The 24,424-nt window shown below is 32.1% G+C and overlaps 3 protein-coding genes across 4 annotated transcripts in view; 1 reads left to right on the top strand and 2 right to left on the bottom strand.

The window, feature by feature from the left end:
• The window catches only part of LOC123271792 (teneurin-a), a 397,455-nt gene that overhangs the window by 145,986 nt on the left and 227,045 nt on the right, over positions 1 to 24,424 (top strand). For both annotated transcript variants that reach the window (XM_044738204.1, XM_044738203.1), the window contains exons 5-7: positions 9,063 to 9,293; positions 9,465 to 9,683; positions 21,650 to 21,811. In XM_044738204.1, the coding sequence (XP_044594139.1) occupies positions 9,063 to 9,293; positions 9,465 to 9,683; positions 21,650 to 21,811 (612 nt within the window). The remainder of the gene's footprint in view (positions 1 to 9,062; positions 9,294 to 9,464; positions 9,684 to 21,649; positions 21,812 to 24,424) is intronic.
• LOC123271795 lies at positions 17,079 to 18,241 on the bottom strand. The gene is made up of 3 exons (XM_044738209.1): positions 18,119 to 18,241; positions 17,611 to 18,060; positions 17,079 to 17,541 (listed from the first exon to the last, which is right to left on the bottom strand). Coding segments are annotated over exons 1-3 (810 nt in total). The 5' UTR covers positions 18,121 to 18,241; the 3' UTR covers positions 17,079 to 17,183.
• LOC123271794 lies at positions 18,753 to 20,712 on the bottom strand. The gene is made up of 5 exons (XM_044738207.1): positions 20,118 to 20,712; positions 19,869 to 20,013; positions 19,632 to 19,769; positions 19,320 to 19,546; positions 18,753 to 19,257 (listed from the first exon to the last, which is right to left on the bottom strand). The coding sequence occupies exons 1-5, from the start codon at positions 20,667 to 20,669 to the stop codon at positions 19,114 to 19,116; spliced, it is 1,206 nt and encodes a 401-aa protein (XP_044594142.1). The 5' UTR covers positions 20,670 to 20,712; the 3' UTR covers positions 18,753 to 19,113.

Here is a 24,424-nt window from a genome sequence, read left to right as displayed (position 1 = left end):
CATATTATATGATCAGATTAACCCATATAAGATCATTTATAACCAGATTGAGCCATATTAGCCATATAATATGATCCGATCAACCCATATCAAATTATTAATGATCATATAAAGCCATATCAAGTCTTTTATGATCAGATCAAGCCATATTTAGCCATTTATGATCATATAAAGCCATATAAGGTCATTTATGACCAGCTTTAGCCATATAACATGATAACTTCAAACCATATCAGGTCATTTCTGATCATAAAAAGTCATCTCAAGCCATTTATGATCCTATCAAGCCATATTAGTCATTTGATATCATCAGATCAACTAATATTAGGTCATTTATGGTCAGATTAAGTCATATGTGATCATATAAACCCATGTTAGGTTGTATATGATCAGACCAGCCTCTATTATAAAAATTCTTTCAAGGAAATTTTAAAAGATATAACATTATCTTAAAGACATAACGTTTAAGGTGTAGAAAAAAGGTCAACAACATTTATTATTAAAGAGGTAATTTTAATTTAACAACCGGTTATCATCAGAAATAAACCAGTGACTTTATATAAAAGCCTAGAATATATGATAATAATAATTCAATATTTATAAAACAAGACAAATAAAATTAGGGGTTTGAGTTTTACAGGAGCGTAATGGATATCGATTGTGAGTAGTTACCTACCACGTGGTTGGTTTGCATCGACACTACCTGCTACTAGCTACTACCTTTACTCAGCTAATGTATATAATCAACTTGACTGTACATTAAACGCATGTACATACAGTAGCACATACGTAGAGTGCACCAGTCCCGGTAAATAGGCGTCTTGACATGGCACCGGCGATTAAAGTTCTGTTGATAGCGGAATTTAAAATACCGGTAATAGAATAAAGGGACCGCACAATGGGTTATAGGCTGTGGCGTTTGAATGCCATATACCACATGCTATATACTACATTTCCACACATGAAAGTTAGTGAATATGTATATAATATATATAGAATGCACCTCTCGGTATCGATAGGCCTGAGCAGAGTATTTGTGAGCGGTAGAGCAGAGCGTCGTAGTGGCATCTATTTGAGTGCAGCTCCTTGATGTGGCACATAGACTGCTGTCGGTGTCCCCCTGCTCAGTAAGGGGTAGTTTGCTTGACAACTCGATTACATGATACTGCTTGGGTTGAGTGGCAAGTGGTGATGCCTGGCTTAGCCTAGCCTACCATACACATATATATACATGTATATATATATTATTGTGCTTATATGCCAGTCACACACCGCGTAACGAGCCTCTACTTCGTGGTTCTCTTGATCTCCTCCAGTGACTGCGAAAGATGATATGCAACATCGCAGAGGAAATTAATGATGCTTTCATGTTTCTGCTAGCCCTGTCTGCTTTCCGTCTTTCTAACCACGTCACACTTTCCTTATCATTTCACTCTTGATGATTGACAAACTTTGTCACCAATTTCCGTTCATAGAACTCGGAATTTCATAGAAATTCGCTGAAAAAAATTTTTATATGGCATAGTATGATCATATATGGCCTGATATGGCATCATCTGATCATATATGGTTTAACCTGATCATAAATAACCTGATTTAGATTAAAAAAATCATACAATATTCCTTAATGTGATCGTAAATGGTCTGATATGGCTTTATGTAATGATAAATGGCTTAATCTGATCAGAAATGACCTGATATGACCATATCATGTAACTAATATAGCTTTATGTGATCATAAATGGTTTTTTATGGCCTTTTATGATCATAAATGGCTTGATATGGCTTTTTATGATCATAAATGATCTAATATGGAATTATCTGATCATATTTTATGGCTAATATGGCTTGATTTGATTACAAATGTCTTGATGAGGCTTTTTATGATCAGAAATGGCTTGATATTGCTTGAAATGATCATATTTTATGGCTAATATGGCTTGATGTGATCATAAATGGCTCGATATGACTTTTTATGATCATAAATGGCTTGATATGGCTTTTTATGATCAGAAATGATCTGATATGGCTTTTAATGGTCATAAATGGCTTTTTATGATCATAAATGGCTTAATATGGATTGATATGATCATATTTTATGGCTAATATGGCTTGATTTGATCATAAATGGCTTTATGTGGCTTTTTATGGTCAGAAATGACTTGATATGGTTTGAAATGATCATATTTTATGGCTTATATGGCTTGATATGATCATAAATGGTTTGATATTGCTTTATTTGGGTTGATAAGATCATATAAAGCCTAATATGACTGAACCTGATCATATATGGCTTTATATGAGTTAATCTGATCAGATATGGCTTCATTTGCTTATAAATCGTTTGATTTAAAAATCGACCTTCAAAAATTATTATATAAGGAGATTTAGAAGCATTTTAAATTGATAGATGTCGACGGCAAAGTAATGAATAAGCAACCAACAGGTATAAAAAAGTTCGTAATATTATTTGTGAGCATAAGAAGTAAACTCAAACGTACAATAACTCCGGAGTGACTTAATAATAAAACGAATAGAAGCTTAATGCTCTGCTTATTATGGATAGGATAGAAGAAGGCTGTTGGAGAGCATCTGTAAGTCGCGATTAATATTTCAGGTAGAGTTGGATGTAGTTGGTAGAGCGAGCCAGGATTAAGGGCAACTTCTCTACGCTTTGGTCCTCTCTACCTCTATGTAATATTATATAAGAGGGCTGGATGGTTGGTGGTCACTGCTTGCTTCTTTGGCTGCCCGTACGTTAATTATTCTTAAAGGAAATTAATGTTCCTCGATATTATTTATATTGCCCCGCTCTAGGAGCCAGTGCGTCCAGCTGGTAATGGATGGAGGAATAACTAGTGGATAGACGGAATAATTTAACAATAAGAACTCGAATTATTATTATTATTATTTGGAAAGAAAATTTATGAATTAAATAATAAATCGTCATCTAGTTAATTTTAAAATTGATAAAACTTCTAAAATAATTTTTCAGGTTAAAATTTTACAATTATTATTATTAATGCTTAACTATTAATATTAACTGTTAAATAAAACCTGTCGATAAATAATTTATTATATCCTCCTCTGGTTTACTGCCCGAGCCCAGTCGAGGAGAATTATCATTTTAAGAGAACTATCCCCGATTATTTCCGGCTCGATGAATTTTATATGAGGAGAAATATAAAGCGAGATAAAGAAAAAGGGACAAATATAAAAATAAAAATATAATAATGGATAAAAAAGCGATATAAAATAAAATAAAATATCATTTTATCCATCGTGTGTGTGTGTGCGTGTGTGTAAGACGAAAGACGGCTCTCAGTGCGGAGGTGACCCTCGATAATATGTTACCAGTAAATGTCGGTGTGTGCCCATCTATACATTATTTCCTAGAGACTTATTGTCTCCAAGTACACGTAAGTGCATTCCACTCGTGTATTTATATTTATATATATGTGTGTAAAATCCTAATGATTCGAGGGGCAGTCGTCGTACGAGCTATTGATAGCACTGGAATCAATAAGACGTCGCAGTGCATTGTGAAAAAATTATTCTGGTCAATAAACTGTCGTCTGTCGAATTATTTTTTATGCAATACCCTCGATTAAACTTTTAAAGGTTTATTTATATAGATTGTTTGGATAAAATTATTTTTTTCGCTCAATTTTCTAAGTTGTAGAAAAAATTTACGTTAATGAAAAAATTTTTTTGTATTTAATTTATCTATTTTTTATTGATTAAAAATTAATTAACATTTATTAACTTTAATTTTTTTTCTAATTATTATATTAATTTTCATTTTATAATTATTAAATAAATGGTTGAATTAATTAAAATTTTTTAGAAAATAAATTTTGATAATTTTTAATGTATAAATAATTTATTAATTAAATATTTTAAATATTAATTAAATTTATTTATAAAAAGTTGAGCTCAATATAGCCAAAACAAAACCAGAAAGTGATAACCGATTGTAAAAAAAAAAAAAAAAAACGAAAGTAAAAATAAGAGATTGAATGACATCTTGGATCCAGTTGAGTTAGATTTAGCGATTCGCATCGATAAAGTGAGCTCTACTCTTAGATAAAAATGGTGGAGATGCAAATACAAGAACTGGGATCTTTGAAACATGTTGAAACATCGATTTGGTAGGTAAGCGTGTGCTCAACTCTCTGAGTATTTTTTTCTTTGAACGAAAACTAACAGAAAATATATTTATAAAACGTTAAATAAATTTATCTTTCCAGAAAATGATTTTTATAATAATAATAACGAGGAATTTTAGAGTGAAATTTATACTATGAATTTAAACTAAAAGTAAATTCGTTAATTGACGAGCCGATTTCCGATAGGCAAAATTAAATTTTCGTAGATAAAATATGAGATGCTAATTTTTTCTATTCGAGAAGTGTCTTTGAAGGCCAGCGTCGAGGGGGAGGGCTCGGCGGGCCAAAGAGAATAATATAATAGGAAAAATGTATCAGGAAGAAAAAATGTAGCGGGCGTGATGGGTGTGATAGGAAAAGGGAAAACGGTAGTGGTACTGCGACAACTACTACGACTTGGACGCGTTACTCTGACGCAAATTAAATGTCGGATCAGAAACACTGCTGTCACGAGCAACTTTCCTGATACTCCCGCTACAGAAGCTGGTGCGCCGTACCGGTGCCAGAGACGAGGGAGAAAACTGCGAAATTACCATTTTAAATTTCCGGAAAAGACATCAGACATCAGACATAGAGACTGCCATACGGGAAAATAACGAGGCTTTTGAGCTTTTCACATTCAAAGGACCAGTTCGGGTCTCTATACATATATTACATAATGCACCCGGCTATTTATATCAATCTCTTGATCGAAAATTCTAATAACCAGCTAATTTATTATTTCATCCAATATTTTTCAAATTACCCGCTTGCAATTATTACAAACAATCTTTTAATGTATTAATAATTTAAATATTATTAATCAGATATTTATTATTTATTCTATTAGATTTTTTTAACAAAAAAAAAAGTTAGTTTTGAAAAATTCCGACAGGTGGCGTATGGTCGCTAAATCATCTCAATAATGGAAAGTTAATTCTAAAGTATTTAAATTTAAAATAAAAATTAATTTTTTGTCTCTTCTAAAAAGCTTATTAGACATTAATAATTAATTTAATTAACTTTCAAGCAATATAAAACCAGATTAGGTAATATTTAGCTTAATATATCCACATTTAGCTTTTAAAAATATTTTAGTTTTGAAAAATTCCGACAGGTGGCGTATGGGCGCAAAATATTCTCAATAGTAGAAAGTTAATTTTAAAGTATTTATGTTTAAAATAAAAATGATTTTTTTTCTCTTTTATAGAGCTTATTTCACATTAATCATTAATTTAATTAAGTTTCAAGCCGTACAAGACCAGATTATGTCATATTTGGCTTAATATGTCCTCAAAAGTCCAGATTTAGCTTTTCAAAAAATTTAGTTCTGAAAAAATCCGACAGGTGACGCATGGTCCTTAAATCTTCTCACTACTGGAAAGTTAAAATCGAGGCTATGTAATTGTAAAATAAAAATTATTGTTTTTGAGAAGCTTATTTGTCATCAAATGACTTTTAAATTAATTTTAATTTAATTTGATACGTTAATTGAATGAAAAATTTATAGAAAAAAAACATTACAAAACTTATTTTTACCATTAATAAAATTTTACCCTACAAAAATTATTTATAGGTATAAATAATTATATATTTTGCTGAATCATAAACCTTTTTGATAGAAAAAAATAAAAAAAAGTAGATAAATTGCAAAGTAAAAATATAAATAATTGTTATCTGGCCGTGATAGAAGTGATAAAATCTAAATGACGAAAATAAAAGTCTAAAGATTCAGTAATATACAAACGAAAGAGTAAAACGGTTCGTGTCACGTTTCTTGAACAAGTCAATGGCTGAATGGCAAACGTCTTGAACATACGTAACAATACGTATTACGTGTATCCCAGAGTATTATATGCACGTGTATCTCTCCACATACACACAACAAATATAACTTCTTGAGAATGCTTGCTTTTGAGCTTGGAGCACAATCTAAAGCACGTATTTTTATTATACAGAAAGTATGCACTTCTTTATGCAATATAAGAATGCCATTGGCGCAACTCTCACGCCAACGACAACGACAACCATTCTACATATTATTTATTTCATTTACTTATTATTATCATTATAAAACGTATTTAATTCCTTTAACGTGATTTTATATTATACTGCACCGACACTCCAGTTCGCTTGAATTTAATTTCTAATTTATCGTACACTCAAAGACGTCAATAGGTTATTGATCGTGCGCTATTCATTCTTATTCTTATATTCTATATATATCTAAATGCACTTGTACCCTCTTGTTCCTTTTCTTTCCTTCTTTTATCCTGCAAAAATACTTCTGTTATTTAACGCTGAGTATTTATTCATTAAAGACTTAAAACAAATTGTTTTGATTAAAAGGCGAGAATAAAATCTCTGATGGATTGCCTGGACAAAGCACTAAATTTTGGTTCCGTAGTAGAAGGGTAAGGATAAGATGAATGCCAGTGAATGTGTATCCTACTGAAATAGAAAAGAGAAATGTCCTTTACCAAATAGCATCGCGATAACACTCTAGCTACATAAATCCGACAAATAAACGCTCGCCAATTTTATGTCGGACTAAACACCGGATGCCCTACTCACTATTAGATAATCAAACCGTCTGACCAAACTTTTATCTCTTTCACTTTTTAATTTTATTCTTAGAGTTTTTAATAAAAATTTACACGAAATATCAATGTATTAAAATGAAATAAAAATAGTCTGTCACAATATGAAGAATAAACCCCCATGAAAAAAAAATATAAAAAAAATATATGTCGAAATACATAAAAAATATATTTTTAATATATTAAAAATTTATAAATAAATAAAATAAATTATGTGTAGTAAATATATTTTTAATAACTAACTTTTGGCGGATTTTCATATATATTTTATATATTTCAAATATATTTAAGATATATTCAAAATATATATCTTGAATATATCTAAAATATATTTAAAATATATGAAAATTGGTCAAAAGTTAATTATTAAAAACATATTTTTTATATATTTTTAATATATTTAAAATATATTTTAATTTATTTAAAATATATTTTTAATATTTTTCGACATGTATTTTTTTTTCATGGAGGAAAGGCATATTTATATATGTTAAATATTTTTATTAAAGTAAAGAATTTACTTTTGGTAGGTATACTTGGGTAACTGCGCTCTTAGCTATTTATAAAACTTTCCTCATTAATTACAGACAAGATTCAATCCCCCTCCCTTTAGAGTCTCTCATGCACCTTTCAACCCTTCTCTGTTGTAACTTCCGGGACTTTCATCCCATGTTTTTACTCTCTAGTAGATATAGAATGCTCCTTCTTTGGGTTAGAGACAAGAAGAGGAGCGTTTTCTTACCAGTGGTTTACTCCCTTTGTTAAACCCCTGAGAAAGGAAATTTAACAGAAAATTATAAAAGCTTCGCATAGAAGCACACATCTTCTATGCTACTAAAATTACCGTTGTAATTAATAATAAAAAAAAATAATTATCTAGATATTTGAATATTGTTTATTTATTAATAAATTATCCCGTTTATTTTCATTTATTATTTGTAGAATTTTTTTTGTGGACACAAGATTGATAATAAAAGTGTGAAATAATAAAGAGGGAGAGATTTAAAGGGCACAGAGGGCATCTGAGTCACTGAATTCGTGTCTTGGGTGACTGTTGGCTTCCAGCAGCAGACCCCAGAGCGGATGCACCTCTTAGAAATGGAGTCGGAGCTAGATAAAGGATAAGGATGAGGATAAAAATAAAAATAAAAATAAAGCTAAAATGTGTAAGAGCTCTGGAGATAGAGATAAAGCCAGTGGAAGAGCTAAAGTGTGTCTAGCTTCTAGGAGAGTACTGAGACCAAAGATAGACAGTGCAATAGTCGAGACGTCTGAGAGTGAGTAGCCGTGGGCCGGGCCAGTGGCGGTGATATTGCTCGCATTAAACTTTCATATTCAATCTTGCCACCCAGCATCCTCGGGAGTTAGACCCCAACCTCGGTTCTGCGATTCTCAGCCGAACTAGAGTGAGCGAGCCGAGAGAACCCACCGTCAACCCCACATGTAATTGTGTTATACCCTCTTCGCTTCACAACCCTCCACTGCGCTCTCTATACCTCATCCTCATCCTCCGGCTCTCGCTACGGCTGTACTTGAACCATCTCCTCTGTTCCACCAGCTACAGCATCTCTAACATCTCGAACATCCTCCCCCCGGTGGCGAATCAGACCCCTGACGTCTCGATCTCCGGCGATGTCTTTTCGCTTCGCCTGATGTCAGCCCCTCGACATTCAACCTCATCTCTCTTGTCTATATTGGATTTTTTATCTATATCTATAAATTCGTCGACAAAATTTTAGTTTTTAACATATATGTAATTTTTATAGATACAAATATGGCTTAATAAGACTTTAGAGATCCATAAATAGCTTAATATGGTCTAATATGTCCGTAAATAAGATTTTGATCGAATTTAGTTCTGAAAAAATCCGCCAAGTGGCGCATGGTGGCTTAATCTTCTCACTTCTAAAGAGTTAATTTTTTAAATATAAGGTTCTAAAATAAAAATTCGTATTTTAACTTATTAGTTAGTTTTTAACATATGTGTAATTTTTTATAAGTACTTATATAGCTTAATACATTTTGATGACTTTATATATAGCTTAATATAGTGTAATATTTCTATTAATAAGATTTTGATCGAATTTAGTTATGAAAAAATCCGACAGGTGGCGCATAGTAGCTAAATCTTCTCACTAATAGAGAGTTAATTTTTATAATATAAAGTTCTAAAATGAAAATGAGTATTTTAACTCTTTTAAGAAGCTTATTCGTTATTTTTTTAGTTTGAAAGACTATAAAATAAATTTTTGTTTAAGAAAAAAATTTTTTTAATGAAAAAATAAATAAGTTATAGTAAAAAAAAATGTTGCAGGTACAAACGATCGCACATATCACCGTGCAGTATCAGACAATGAGGGTGGAGTGACGTTAGAAAATCAAACGACGGGATTTCCAGCATCAGTAGCAGTAGCAGGATCAGTGCCGGGAGCGTTGACGCCAAATCACCGGCAGGCTTCGCCATTTCCCATGGAAAGCACAAATTCCCGGCGACATCATTACAACAACAGCGTGTCGTCGGATCGATCGCGAAACGTCGCCAACGGTAATCCTTCCTCTTTCTCTTCCTCTCTTCAGGTGCCCAGAATGTTGTGCTTGGCTAATGATCCTTGTTGATCGAGTCCTTAAAGCATATTTATCTCCGTTATAAAACACAACGAATGTAAATTTTATTTAAATCAGTGATCTATTGTGTTGTTATTGTTGATCGCCACAGGGGAGGTGATTTACGCGGCGCCCAGCAAGAAAACGAGTTCAGGATCAGGATCAGTAGCCGGGGGCGGAAATGCGAGCACTGGGAGCGTTAGCGGGGGAACTTTGGGCAGACGGTCACGTCGTGGCCAGCATAACAGCGCTTTGAGCTCCAGCTCGACCGCCAGCGACCGCTCTGAGACCATTTACAACGAGGAGCACTCTCACATCCATCTCAATAATGGTATCGTTATCGTTTATCGTTATTTTATTATGAATTATTAGTTATAAAGTTGTCAATAAATTTTTAAAAGCCAATTAGGGGAGAGTTTTAAAGTTTGAATTTTTTGGGAGGGTACTGGTCAGCTGGCTGCCGGTCAATAATTAAATTACGGATTAAAATCTCGAGTGCGATAAGTTAACAAGGTGGACCGCGATGCAATTAACTCGGTAATGCAGTTACACTCTCTGATGCCTAGCCGGACCGGGAAAGTCGATAGACGATGATGGGAGTGACGGTAGTGGATACTGGCCAGGATCCTGTTTTCAGATAAGTGAGTTCTCTGTTCAGAATGACATTAATACATGTTAAATGTAAATATGTCAGTTTTTCGTTAATAGAACGTTTAATATAAATAGATACCCGACAGACAATTACTCAATATTCACGATAATTAATGCCAGTTACCGATTTATCCGACTTCTTCATTTGAATAATTTAATTGTATTAATAAACATGCTAATTTTATTTCATTTTTTCTTTGTCAATAAAATTTTAAACTGCGTTATTTTTACTAATAATTATTAACAGTATAGAAAATTTTGAATGCAAAAAATTTTTTATGGCTATATATAACTTGATAAGTTTGTTTATATATCAATATAGTGTAATATGTCCATAAATAAGATTTTGATAGAATTTAGTTCTAAAAAAATCCGACAGATGGCGCATGGCAGCTGAATCTTCTCACTACTAGAGAGTTAATTTTTTAAATATAAGCTTATACCATAAAAATATGTATTTCACTAACTTATTAGTTAGTTTTTAACGCATGTGTAATTTTTTATAAGTACTAATATAGCTTAATATGTCTTGATAACTCGATACATAGTTCAATATGGTCTAATATGTCCATAAATACGATTTTGATCGAAATTAGTTTTCAAAAAATCCGACACGTGGTGCATGAGCGGTAAATCTTCTCACTATTGGAGATTTAAATTTTATAATTTAACATTTAAATAAAAAATCAAGAATGTATGCTTAAAGGAATAATAAATTATCAAACACAACGACTGTCCAAGTAAAATCCAGGAACCTTTACGTAATAATAAAATTATATGTTATAAAAATAAAATAAAATTATATGTATAAACTTTTATAAGCTGAAAAAAAAGAATATAAATAAAAGATCAAACAGAGCGGTTGATACAGCGCATAAGCCGATAGTTTAAAAGTATCCAGGGCTTAAAAAAAAACTAAAAACTAATTAACATTTAAAGAGGAACCGTCTCTAGCGTCTATTCTTTGTGAAAATAGCAAAAAAGTGTAGAGCAGGAGTGAGTATAAATTAGATTGAGCACATAACTAAAACACGTTAGCGTAAACTAATTGTCAAACAACCGTATAAACAAAAGTTTATTTAATGACCGCGAGTTTTTGTTTCTCTCCACACAAAAGTTGTCGTCTATTGTCCGTCGTGATGACGTGTTTTGTGCTCTCAGCTCTCAGTTCTCGGCTCTCAGTTTCCAGTGAGTTTTCGGATGCATACCAGCCACTGGCTCGGGATTCGAATCCAGACATTGCAGGAGCTCATTCGCCGTACAACACATCCCAACACAACACACTACCGGAGAAAACTAGCTCAACTCCAGTGGCCAGGTTTGTCAGTGTAGAATAACTGAGTTAGTAGTTACTGGCGGCCAGGCTAGTTACCTCACGGCTCACTGGAAAGTTAACGGACAGTGCTATATTGTTTAGCAGGAGCTAGAGGAAAGCCGACTGAGAAGTGAAGGGTAGAGAGTGGAGAGTATTTAGGCCTCCCTTTGCCCTTTTGCCCTACGGCTCTGGATCGGACGTAGAGAAGTGTAGACACTACGCAAAGCTGGATAGAGGGAACGATGTGGTTAACGCTGTTTTCAAACCGCCGATGAGAAAGTGCGCTAGGAATCTCTACACCTTTGGATTTTAGTCCACCTACAAGCCTTGTTGTTGCGCTACTAGCGCCATCTACTCGGCTAAAGAGAACTTCAGGCTCACCCTAACTTTTTAATGAACTCGAGAGGATCTCATTTCCCTCGCCCGACGATATTCATTAGACACAACATGTCACTTATCTTCTTGCCAGTTAAAATTTTTTAAGCTGGTCTGATTGCTTAGAAAAATTGTATTTTTTTTTCTATAAAAGTTAATTAATTCAATAATTAATCTCAAATAACCTTTTGAAAAGAAGCAAAAAGATAATTTTTTCAATTAAATATAAATACTTTAGAATTCACTCTCCACTAGCGAGAAAATTACACGACCATGCGCCACCTGTCGGATTTTTTCAAAACTAATTTTTTAAAAAAATTTTTATATAAGTATATTAAACTAAATACGACCTAATAATTAATTAAATTAATAATTAATGTTAAATAAACTCTTTAAAAGAGTCAAAAAGATCATTTTTATTTTAAATATAAATACTTTAGAATTAACTATCTACTAGTGAGAAGATTTAGTAACTATACGCCACCTGTCGGATTTTTTCAGAACTAACATTTTTAAAAAAGCTATTTATGGACATATTGACTTATATATGACCTAATCTGGCTTTCTATGACCAATTTTTATATCAAAAAATTTTTTTACGAGCTTTTTTACTAGCTTTTCCATTTTTTGGTCTTTTTTACTGAAAAATAGAGATGAAAGGTCGACTAGGTGTCAGAGATATCGCCAGGAAACAGTAATATAAGATTCCCGGGTGCCCGGCAGTAGTGACTTGATGCGGTTAGCGGTTCGCGTAGGTAATTTGATTTAATGGACTAACGCCTTCACCCAGGAGTACATATTCAATATTCATGTAAATACGAATTATTTCCTGAGGCTGCGAAACTCGTGCTCGTACAACCGGAGAGACTGTGGTGAGCTCTGGTATAACCGGCCCTACCTCCACTGCTATTCAATCAAATATATATATGTATAAATGTATGTATATATAACTACTGGGTGAGATACGGTAAATTGAGTAGCTCGAAAGGCCCTTTCGGTTGACGTGACAGTGATTCAAATTAACGTCCGAGATACCACCGAAACTTGTCTGCGAGTAGAATTCATAGTACCGAAGAATTCGTTTTACAGCTTGAGAGAGAGACGGCTGTTGAATTTTTCATCTTCGATATTGCAAAGTTACGATAATTGATCGAATAGTCTGAAACTGTTTTTGTTTTAACGATTGGAGAGTTGCAGAGAAGAAATTAAATTTTTTTATTAAAACAAAAATCAATAGTGGTATTATTAAAAAAAAGAAAAATTATTATTCGATAAAATTTATTATTTTTTTTAGCAAATAATTTAATACCAAAAATGTTTTGATTTTTTTTTATAAATAGTAAATTGAAAGAATTTTAAAATAAAATTTTTTTTTTTAATCAGTATTAATTAAGGAATGAATTAGTAATTTTTTAAGAAAATTGTGAGAGTAAAAAATTATTAAAAGAGTGGGAAAAAGGAAATAAGTGGGGGTAAGGCCATTTTATCGGAGCCAAAAGGGAAAATTTATAAATTAGCAATTATAAAAATGTTTGGAGAAGATATCTAAGTCTCGAGTGAGGTCAGGGGCCGTAAAACTCGCAAGGTATGAAGAGCATCGAGGTAAGTATGTATAAACGGTGAGCTTAAAGCTACTAAACAGTGACCGCTGGGAGCCATTTGCTAATAGCGGGCACGACATGCCGGCATAAGACCGCAGGGACATTCCAAAGCGCAATATTCCGGTCGGAAATTCGGATGGGAATTACCGCTCCGCCAATTCTGTTAATTTCGAGTGCCTACAATCTTATGCCTTCCGTCACTCTTCATATCTATTTGCTCGGCCAAATAATCTCAGCATGCCCGGATTTTTTTTTTTTTTAATTTAAGATGGACCAGTCTAATTAGATTTTTCGGTGGAATGTTTGGCAAAGGTTATTCGAGGGAAAAAATTGGGTTTGAGTGTGACACGTACTCAATACCCAGACAATCTGATAAATTCTAATGAAACAGTATGAATCACATACGGAGGTCGAGATAAAAATTCCAAGCTGGATTTTTAATCGAAACTTTGATTTATATTTGTTAAAAAAGTAAAATATTAAAAAATTGATTTGATGTCATTTCTGACCCAATTTTTCTACTCACAATTTTATTTCATTTATTTTATTGAATCATCATATCGTATATCATGACAGTCGATAATTTGAAATATGATTAATTGCTTTTTGAAGAGTGTTAAAAATTAATTATTTTCCAGCTTTGCTTTTTTTTTGTTTTCGTTCACGGCTTAATGGAAAATTTTAATTAGAGTTATTATCAAATAATCATTTATTTTATTTTTATTATTATTATTATTATTATTCAGATCATTATTTGAGAACAAAATTTTTAAATTATTATTTAGTTACTCTAATAATGCTTATAACTGCTGAAATATAAATTTTATCAAAAAATTATGAGACTAAAATTGTAGCTTAGATAATTTTCTACAAAAAACATTTTTATACTATGCACGGAAAAAAGAAAACTGTAATAAATAACAGTCGATTTATAATAAGTAATGATCAACTGCTAAAAATTACCATTTCAAACAGTAAAATCATGATTTTACTATTCACTATGTAATATTTACCATTTAATCGTTACAATTTACTCTTTACATGAAAGAAAATACTATTTCAAACAGTAATATTCGCTAAGTAAATGTCTAAGATGTTGAAGTATAATAATTAAAAATTCAGACTTTGATATTTATCATTTCGTACCTAAAAAATGATCTTATGATATGTAAAAAGTATAAAATGAAGTTAGTAAATTTCTAATACAAGCAACGTCAATATGTACAAAGTAAAATGGTAAATTTTAAACGCAACGCTAAAAATCAAACTGTAATTATTGACTTGCTTGGACTGGTAAAATGTATATTTTAAAAGTATAATTTTTACTGTTTCAAATATTAAATTCTCCCAGAGTGAGACCCTCTTCTTTTTCATCTGAGTTCCCCTTCTCCTCATAATAATGGATTATATATTGAAATGGCAATTTTTACTGTTTGAAACTGTAATTTTTTAAGATGAAAGAGTTGTTATTTACAATAATGACAGCTACTAATCACTTATTTTGGATATTAAATTATAAATTGTGGCTTTTATTCTTTCTACATTAAGTTCTGTAATATTTATATTTTTGTCACCCCGATGTCCGCTTTACTGTTTGAAACTATAAAAATTAACCGGAATCCGAGTGAATATTACAGTTTACTTTTTTCCGTGTGGGTCTAACTTCAATATTTTAGAAGATATAATAATTCACCAAGTTTAAAATTAATTTAATAAATGCTTAAATAGTCAAAAATGAAAATTATTAATCAGTCATTATAAAAAATGGTCATAACTCTTAAAATATTGATTTTATTAAAAAATCAAAGCAAAAATTGTAGCTTAGAAAATTTCTTATCAATAATATTTTTATACTATGGAGCTATCTTCGATAAAACTATAAAAAAGACCATAAAATATTTATTTTTAATAATATGATTATTATTATTATAATTATTTAAAATAAAAAAATACTTTTACAGTATAAAAAAAAATAATAATTTAAAATTTTAATCCGAAATAAATAAAATGAATAATAATATGTACAAACGATTATTCTTTGGAGTATCCAATTATGCATTACATATGTTATCACTGTCGAAATGAAAGCATAGGAATATAGTGTCCGATATAACAGTAACGAATGCACATATACGTGTGTCTGCGGAATGGGGGTTAAAGTTATTCGAGATACTGGGGACAGACGCGCGGCTGTTGCCGACAGAAACGCATTACCACGTTTCACCAGCCTGGTTTAATTAAACTATTGCTATACATATATATACATATATACCATTGGAAGATTAAAGAGCCAGCGACGTGTTCTCGCCACCGGAGCCTTTTTTGTCATACACCTATTATATCGCTCCCTTTTCCCATATAATATTTTTCATCAATTCACCATCACTTTTCACTGGAGCTTTGTGAGAACTTACTGAATATAAAGCCCCTCTTAAAATTTCACCATAAATCTCAAAATTACTTCAATCATTTTTGCTCAATTTAATTTAACAGCGAATTGAAATAATTCACAACATAATTAAATCAAAATTACCAATTACCAGTTCCGATTCAAAGTTATTTTTACTTAATTATCATTTTATTTATTTTTAAAAGCAACAATTTTATCAACTGATAATTAACAGCTCAATTATCTGGAACAAAAGAGCTTTTGACAAATTTACCAAGCTAATTTATTTAGATTAACGATATTCGTTAACAGAGTCACGTTTTTTTGATCTACCTGCTGTTAGTGTTGGTAATATAATAATAAATAGTAATTAATGATTAATGATGAGTGGAAAGCGAAAAAACTCTCGGCAATTTAAATCGTCGATTATATCTCCAATTAAACTTGAACGGCATACGAGCTTTCACGTAACAAACGGAATAATTTGAAACAATTCCATTCAATCACATTCGTTTGCCACCTGCTCGGTTTACACACGTGTCTAATAATGAGGAAAATTTTAAACTCTAACTCAGAAAAACAAAATCATTATTTTTCATTCAAAAGCTAAGAAATAAAACTTTGAATAATTTTTGTGGCAAGAACAATTAAAAATTTTTATTCTTCGTCTGGACTTTTAGAAACTATGTACTTTGAAGTATATTTGGTAATTTTTGTATAAATAAATAATAATAATAAAGACTTCTTTCCTACGCCCCCAGTTAAAAAAATTTTCTGACAAAAATGTCTTAAATTCACAAAATTAGTTTATTAAATAATTCTTTTTAACAAAATTATTTATAAAAAAAATTCTTCGTTTAGATTCTTAGAAAGTGCATAATTTGGAGAATATTCGGTAATTTTTTTAATTAGAAATAATAATATTGTCAACTTCTTTCCTACGCCCTCAGTTAAAAACTCAAAGATGCAAAATTTTATTAGAAAGTTCTCTCAAACGTAACGCGGCATAATAGTTAAATATGCCTTTGAAAAATATATACGCGTATAAATGCATGTGCATCCAGAATGTCGAATGTACAAGAGACTATTATCCACTACAATTATCCACCCACCTTCACAGACACTGGTAAAAAAAAAGTATATTTTTTATCACAAAATTGCAGTCGATAGCTAAAAATAATTTTCAGATACCTAGAAAAATAATGGTAGTGTCTAACTACTTATGTAGTTGATTACGAAATATTAATGAAATATTTTATTATGTTAAATTAATAATAGTTAAGGATGCCCTCAATTAATATATACGCTTATTAATGAGTACGTATCTCGAGTCTTGTTTAGTAAATAAACTACTCGGGTATTTTTTGCAACTGCAAATAAATTATTCTCGTTAGAACTTTGACTGTATACTTTATTTTCAATAACTTCAGTACAGTAAAACATTTAAAGGAATGTTAATTCTATAATTAACATAAGCTACAAAATTATTGCTGCTGAAACCTACTTCTGGGCATCAGACATCTTGATTTCTGGTGTCTTTTGAAAACTCTTTTGATACAGTAGCGCATTTTCCGGCTTCATATAAGGATTTATATAATCGTGAAGGCCAATTGTCCGCAGTTTGAACGCAAGAAACCCACCCGATTCTTCTCTTCCACGATGGAATAAAGAAATTCCGTCAAATGGAACTCGAGGGGACGCTGCAACGAATCGTCGGTCCATAAATGTCACAGTCGATTGCGAGACGTCTGAATATTGGTTACTGACTCCGAACCATATGTCCTCAAAGTCTTTAGAATCTGGAATATTGTCGGTATAATCGTCACCTCTTTTTGAGTAGCGAAAGTCGAGCTTCTTTCTGGAAGCAGAAATCTCGATATGATCATGTATGGCGATACATAACTGATTTACAAAATAATTTACTTACCGTTCAGTAAAAGGGCGATCATGACCATGCATGTCCTTGTGAGTGAGCCATTTGGAGGGTTTGTCATCAGTTGGAACGAGCAAGCCTGTTAAAAAATTAAAAGGTGTAATGTAGAGGTCCAATTGTATAGCCTGGCTAGTTTTTGGGTCTTGAGACATCTTCAATCCGGTGACAACGTAACCTGGCGGTGAGTTGACATTGTCCAGGTTCACGTCGCGCTGATCGAAATGAATAAATTGATAATCGGTGCCGTGTTCCAAGTTTTCTTGATCATCCCCATTCATTTTAACGAATCTTCCTTCGTTGCCTTCTTCCAAATATTTAAAGTCTTCCAATTCCTTCAAATGAACTGAGCTCGTCTCGATCTGACCAGCCGGGAGCAATTTTCCTTCCTCGATTTGTACGTGGATCATAATATCCTTTAGCTCAAACTTTACACCGGTCACTACCCTGAAAGTAATCATTTTATTATTTACAATCCACAAGAAAAAAAAATCAAATTACTCACATATTGTTCTCAATATCAGCGAGTTGTGGCCTCAAACTAAAAGTTCGTATCGCCTTGGACTCTGGCTTCTCTTCGGAGCATTCACAAAAGCATGTCGAACATTCGTACTGTTATGTTCACCGGCAAATTTTTATTTTTAATTTAAATTACCCGCGCAGATGGAAGACTTCTCCATGCGCGAAAGCCACAATAAAATATAAGCTACGTGACTCCTGGTTGACTAGCGGGGACTTCTGCAAACTCAGCACCGCGAGCATTTAAAAACGAGAAACGGAGACCGCTCCAGGTCTTTGTTAGTTAATTTGACTTCCGCGTTTAACTGACGGGCCCGTGCCTTGTAGAGTCCTTTGCTTTAATTTGCACCGCACTTAAAGGAAGTTTGGACGCGGTTTAACCGGCAGGCCACGTATTAATTTTAAGTATCTTAGAGAGTCGTATTCTCAAAGTTCTAATTTGCCCTGCACTTAGGCGAGAATTCGGCCAGTAAGTTTATTCAAAATTTCCTAAAAGCTAGTTTTGCGCACTTTACCCTACGGGGGACTAGAGAACGTCAGCTCAATCAAATTATTAAAATTCATTAAATTAAATTACGTTAAAACCAAATTTGTGAAAGTGTAAGTTTTGGCGTTTACAAAAATAAATCTAAATAAAAGTGAAATCAGTTTTAAATCAGTTCATTTCACAAAATAAGAAGCCCGTAAAATAAGCAGCCCAATTCCATCCTAATCCATCCGCTGCAAGGACCAATCAGAAGGCCCCAATCCAGGAAAAGGCACTAACAGCAGCCCCGGAATCACGGATCCGGTAATAACTAAAAATCCTGCAAAGAGTAAGTACATCTATTCTTAATAAAATCCGTAATCAGTCTCAAACGAAGGCGTGGTAAATTCGTCCGTCGAAAACGTCCCACATAAATAATTAAACAACGGAATTAAAACCTCCGTTGCGTATTCTTTAAATCGTTAGTCCAAACCTCCATCGTTTACGCTACCGCTCTAAAAACGCCCTTGGACATAACAGTACCAATTAAGATAAGTTATTAGATTTTTTGTATTTCCATTGGGGCAACTGTCCTTATATCCATACATTACTCCTTGAGCAGTTTCCATCCACGTGTAACGTTGGTTGGATTCTGCCGGCTACAAAATAATAAAATCGATTATTCTCTGTTAAAGTTAAGTTAATAAATATGTTAATTTACCATTTCGCAAAAAGTGATACTGTCAAGATTATTACAGTTGTACATGTAGCCTAGACAAGGTTGATTTGGATTCCAATAATACTTGTCTCCATTATCCATTTTATAATCAAATGCTTGTCGATAAGCCCTCTGACCTAAATCAGCACAACGGTAATGACAGGTGTCGATCATCATGTTTTCATGAGTTATAATTCGTCTAATGGAATTTAATTCGACATGGGTCTCCCCTGTTTTAAAAAATCATCTTTGTTTGTATACTCTTGGATTCTACCGATTAGGAGTGTATTGGTAATTTATAAAAGTTAACGTTACCTCTTATATGTTCTGGTGGATCACACAAAAATATTTCCCTTCCAAGAGTCTCGAGAGCACTGTATACAGATGATAAGTACTGGCTGCATCTTTGTAGGGTACGATAAGTAGCTCTGTCTATTTCTGTCGTAAAAGACGCTGAAAACAAATAGGTATCCATAAATAAATATTATTGCATGATCAGGGATCAATTAGTCCAGTTAGGTATGATATAAAAAGGCGAGAAAAAAAACTTACAATTATGATATATGGCTAGCATACCATAAGCGTAAGCTGACATCGTATAACCTTTTATTTCTGTTATAATAACTGTTTCATAAATATCATAAAGATGTTGCTGAGCTGTCTTAAATTGGTTACACCGTTCTGCCTCTTCTACGTTCTTAAATATTTTTAAGACAATTATAATCTATGATCTATAATATATGCTTTAAGATCTATGATCTATGATCTATGATTTACGAGAGATCATAAACTACAACGTACCTGAAAACTGGAGACCATAACTTGAAGAATACTCTGATCTTTTTGAGCTAGCGGCCCAGGAAGAAATAAATGGTAAGTTTGCGTCAGAAGATCGGGAATATCTCCATATTTGTGAGACGTGACAACCCTACCAAACTCTTCGATCGTATATTGATTGATCATTTCGGATTTTTTAACGTAAAATATGTAGTCTTCATACAATTCGTTAACTCTGGAGGTTAAGTCGATGAGTTTCCTCATAAGATTTGCTAATTGAATCGCCCTGGGAACATCTTCCAGCACCGCAGTCATTATTTTGTCCATCTTAAAATTGATCGTCTGGGTTAGTTCGCTTATCTGATTGGATAGTTGGTTAACTGCAACCAACGTAGCGTCAGTTTTCTTCTTAAATAGATTTCCCGCAGTCAAATCATGTCGGCCCGTCGCAATGTCAGATATATCGATGACCAGACCAACCATGTCTTGGATGTCAGACACAAAGGGAATCGAAAGTAGATCGACTTTTGCCGTAAATAAGATCCATATTGAGCATATTGTAAGTAGTTTCTTCATATTTTCAATTATTATGTTGACAACAAGTTGTCGTAAGCTTCAGCCGCTTTACCAAGATATAGACTTGCTTATATACCCACTTTATTAATGTCTTACGAAGAGGTGTACGTAATAGCGAGGACCAGTCTGGGAATTTTTTTGCATTTTTACAATCACAGCAATTATCCACTGACCCTAACTGATACTCGTAAGCAATATTGTACTTTTTATCACAAAATTGCAGTCGATATCTTAAACATATTTGCAAACAGCTAGATAACCGTAATAGCCGTTTTCAACTGGTCAAGTTAATTCAATAATTATTTTATTTAAAAATAATAAAATTATCAACATTTTTTCTATGCCTTCAATGAAAAACTCAAAAATGCTAAATTATGTAAAGAATATTTTATAATTTAAATTTATTTCAACAATTAAAATATCAACATTTAGAACATCTTAAAGGATGATCACAATAGAAAAGAATAATAATAGAAGCCCTCAGCCTAATAATTCAAGATGATAATCGGTTCCAAACTCTTACACTCAATAGAAAAGTTCTTTCAAAGGTAACGCAGCATAGTTAAGTATACCCTCGGCTAATATATACGCATATAAATGTATGTTCATCTAGAGTCTCGAATGTACAGATATTTATAGTAATATATAGATATATATAAATATATATCTATAAATAGAGAGAGAAATAGAGTTCTGTAACAGTGGCCGGCGAAAGCACGGGATAGACCAGTGGCTCGTAGTTAACGTTGATTTACAGTAATGTGCCTTGCAACATTAACAATCTCTAATGGTTATACATTGCACTAATTATATACATACACGGAGTATTCCGATTTCAAATTTATTGCGTCACCCTACCGAATCCCAGGACTAATTCACTGTAATCGATATTCATGCTATTCCCGTTTAAAGTATCCTAAATATTACGGATTTAGTCCAAAAATCTCCTAACTAATTTATATATTTTTTATTTTTTGCAGACAATGGCCGAGACTCGCCACCCGAACCAGCGCCACCTGAAGTTCCGCCACGTGGTCCTTCTTTACTAGCGACTCATACAATTCGCGCCGTGCAGAACAGAAATGGATGTGCAGGAAATACTAACTTTGCATCGGATGACGCTCAATCGGAAGCTTATTCGGGTAAGTTTCAATTTTTAGCATTATGATGCGTGCAATTTTGGATTTTTCAATTTTTTGACGTGATAACGTCTTATAAATTGATGAATACCTCTATATCTCTTCTCGCGTGACGTCAGAGCTAGTAGTTCGAATATTGTTGTATAACTAATTGATCGTGAATATTTAAACAAATTACTTAAATTAAATTTGCAAATACTGTAAATAATATTTGAAGATTAAAAATTAATGTTTTTAACTAGTTTCAAAAATATTTATGTCAAATTATATCAAATTATTATTATTGATAATATTAATAATTTAATATTAATTATATTAATATTAATTATGAATAAATAAATTTATAATAACTATAAACGATAAATTAATAAAATAATAATAAAAAATAAGAAAATAACTAATATTAATTATAAATAATAATTATTATATCAATTTTTAATTATCAATGTATTAATAGTATTAAAGTACTTATTCTTTGCTAAAATAATTTTTAAATATTTCAAATTTTCGAATACGAAACAATGATAATTCAGTGATAATAATTCAATTCAATTTATAAAAGTATGCAATTTTTCATTAATGTTTCTTTATGACGTTATCACGTAAAACTATCATCCGTAAACCGACTTTAGAGACAACCAATTTTTTCATAAATTTTATCATTAATTTATTGTCCAAATGGTTGATTTTAAAATAATAGACACATTTGGTGATATGAGTGTGAAGCATTAATACGCTGAATGTAACTAAACAACCATTTGCCAGAATTAAATGTGAAAAGCAGTCCCGAGCGAATTCAAGAGGATATTCCATATGAATAAAATACAATATACAGTTATGCGGACACATATTATATGGTTTTGATTAATCAATTTACATAACGGCGAGCTTGACTCACAAAAGCCTCATAAACAGCTCAATAGTTTGTGCGGACGCTTTGATATATGCGTATTCGCGCACAGTGACAGTTCTGACAGCGGGATGTTATTAATTAATTATTCTGATATTTTTGTAATTGATATTTAACATTTGGAAATGATTTTCAATCAATTAGCAATTTGTTTTATTTTTCTGGCAGCTAGCAAAAATTTTTACAATTATAAAAAAAAATATTTAATTGATTGGAGAGAAAAATTTTGAACTAAAATCAAATTTTTTAATGATTTAGTAATTAAAAATAATAATGACCTGTTATTAGAAAATAATTAAATTGACTTTCCTCCCTTGACATCGAAGAGAGAGACCGAGATATTATTTGTATGCAGAGATTATTCAGATCGACAACGGCACTCATTAATGCTCATTACTTTTACTCTAATTCCTAAACAAAATGAGAAACATGAGGTCGTAAATGAACCAAGTGAAATCATTACTGATTTAGGTCAAATGACGTGCTCATCCAATTACTTCCACTAGCTAGCATTAATAAACTGATTTGTTTAATGCACCGAATCTGCTTTTTATTTTTTTTATCTTTTTGTTGAGGTAGCCACTTCAAAAAAGCTTATTTTTTTAATTACTCCCTATTTTATAGAGATTTAATTATCAATATTTGTATAAAGACGCTTCAGTGTTTCAATCCTCAGAATTGTTGAAAAATAATTCATTTCAACAGATAAATAGCAAGCTTCAAGAGTCATAATTTTAATACAAATATAAACATTACTTTATCATTTATTATTCTCAATTTTTTCATTGAAAAAAGAGAAAGAAAATTCGATATTTTTTGTGATTATGACGGCAATAAATTATAAATTTATTACAAAAAAATAGTTTTATCAACTGAGAGATACTTTTTGTAAGAATTCTCGAAAGTCCTCTTTCCTAAAACCTTGTTACAGACTGAAAGAGTTCTATTTACATATTTTAAACAAACAGTCTCTTGAAAAAGTGCCCGAGAGGTCGTTTCTTGCAGGTACCAGGGACACCTGCAAGAAAAGATTAAATTATGACGTGAATATTTATAAACGCGAGCTTTTTACTACCAAGCTCATTGTTAGTACTGAAAATATTTAACAGTGGCAATAAATTGAAAACTTTTGCTTGCAAAATTAACCCATCAATGCAATCCTTCAGCTCAACGTTTTTTGCGATTCAGCTGTAAAAACTCACTGGGTTAATTAGAATGAGCTTTTTTATAATTTGATCGAGAGAAAATCTATTTACGTCACAGCATATGGCCATATATATTTATGTCAGGCCATATCAAGTCATATTAACTAAATGAAGCTTTATGCCAGGCCATATGTGACCAGATGAAGCCATATCTGGTTAAATTTGACCAGATCAGGCCATATATAACCATATAAAGCTCTCTATCAGGACGTACATGACCAAATTAGGTCAAATCAAGCCATATTAGGCCACATGTGACCAGATAAAGCCATATTAGGTCATACCTGACTAAGTCAAGCCATATATGACTGTATAACGCTTTCTAATAGGCTATACGTAACCAGATTAGGTCATGTGTGATCGTATCAAGCCATATCAGGTCAAATGTGATCAGATCAAGCCATATATAACCATATAAAGCTCTTTATCAGGACGTACATAACCAGATGAGGTAAAATCAAGCCTTATTACGGCATATGTAACCAGATAAAGCCATATTAG

The sequence above is a fragment of the Cotesia glomerata genome, linkage group LG9 (genome assembly GCF_020080835.1).
Source record: "Cotesia glomerata isolate CgM1 linkage group LG9, MPM_Cglom_v2.3, whole genome shotgun sequence".
Taxonomy (NCBI): domain Eukaryota; kingdom Metazoa; phylum Arthropoda; class Insecta; order Hymenoptera; family Braconidae; genus Cotesia; species Cotesia glomerata.
Note: the sequence above shows the minus strand (reverse complement) of the source record. Positions and strands in the feature narration are given on the sequence as shown.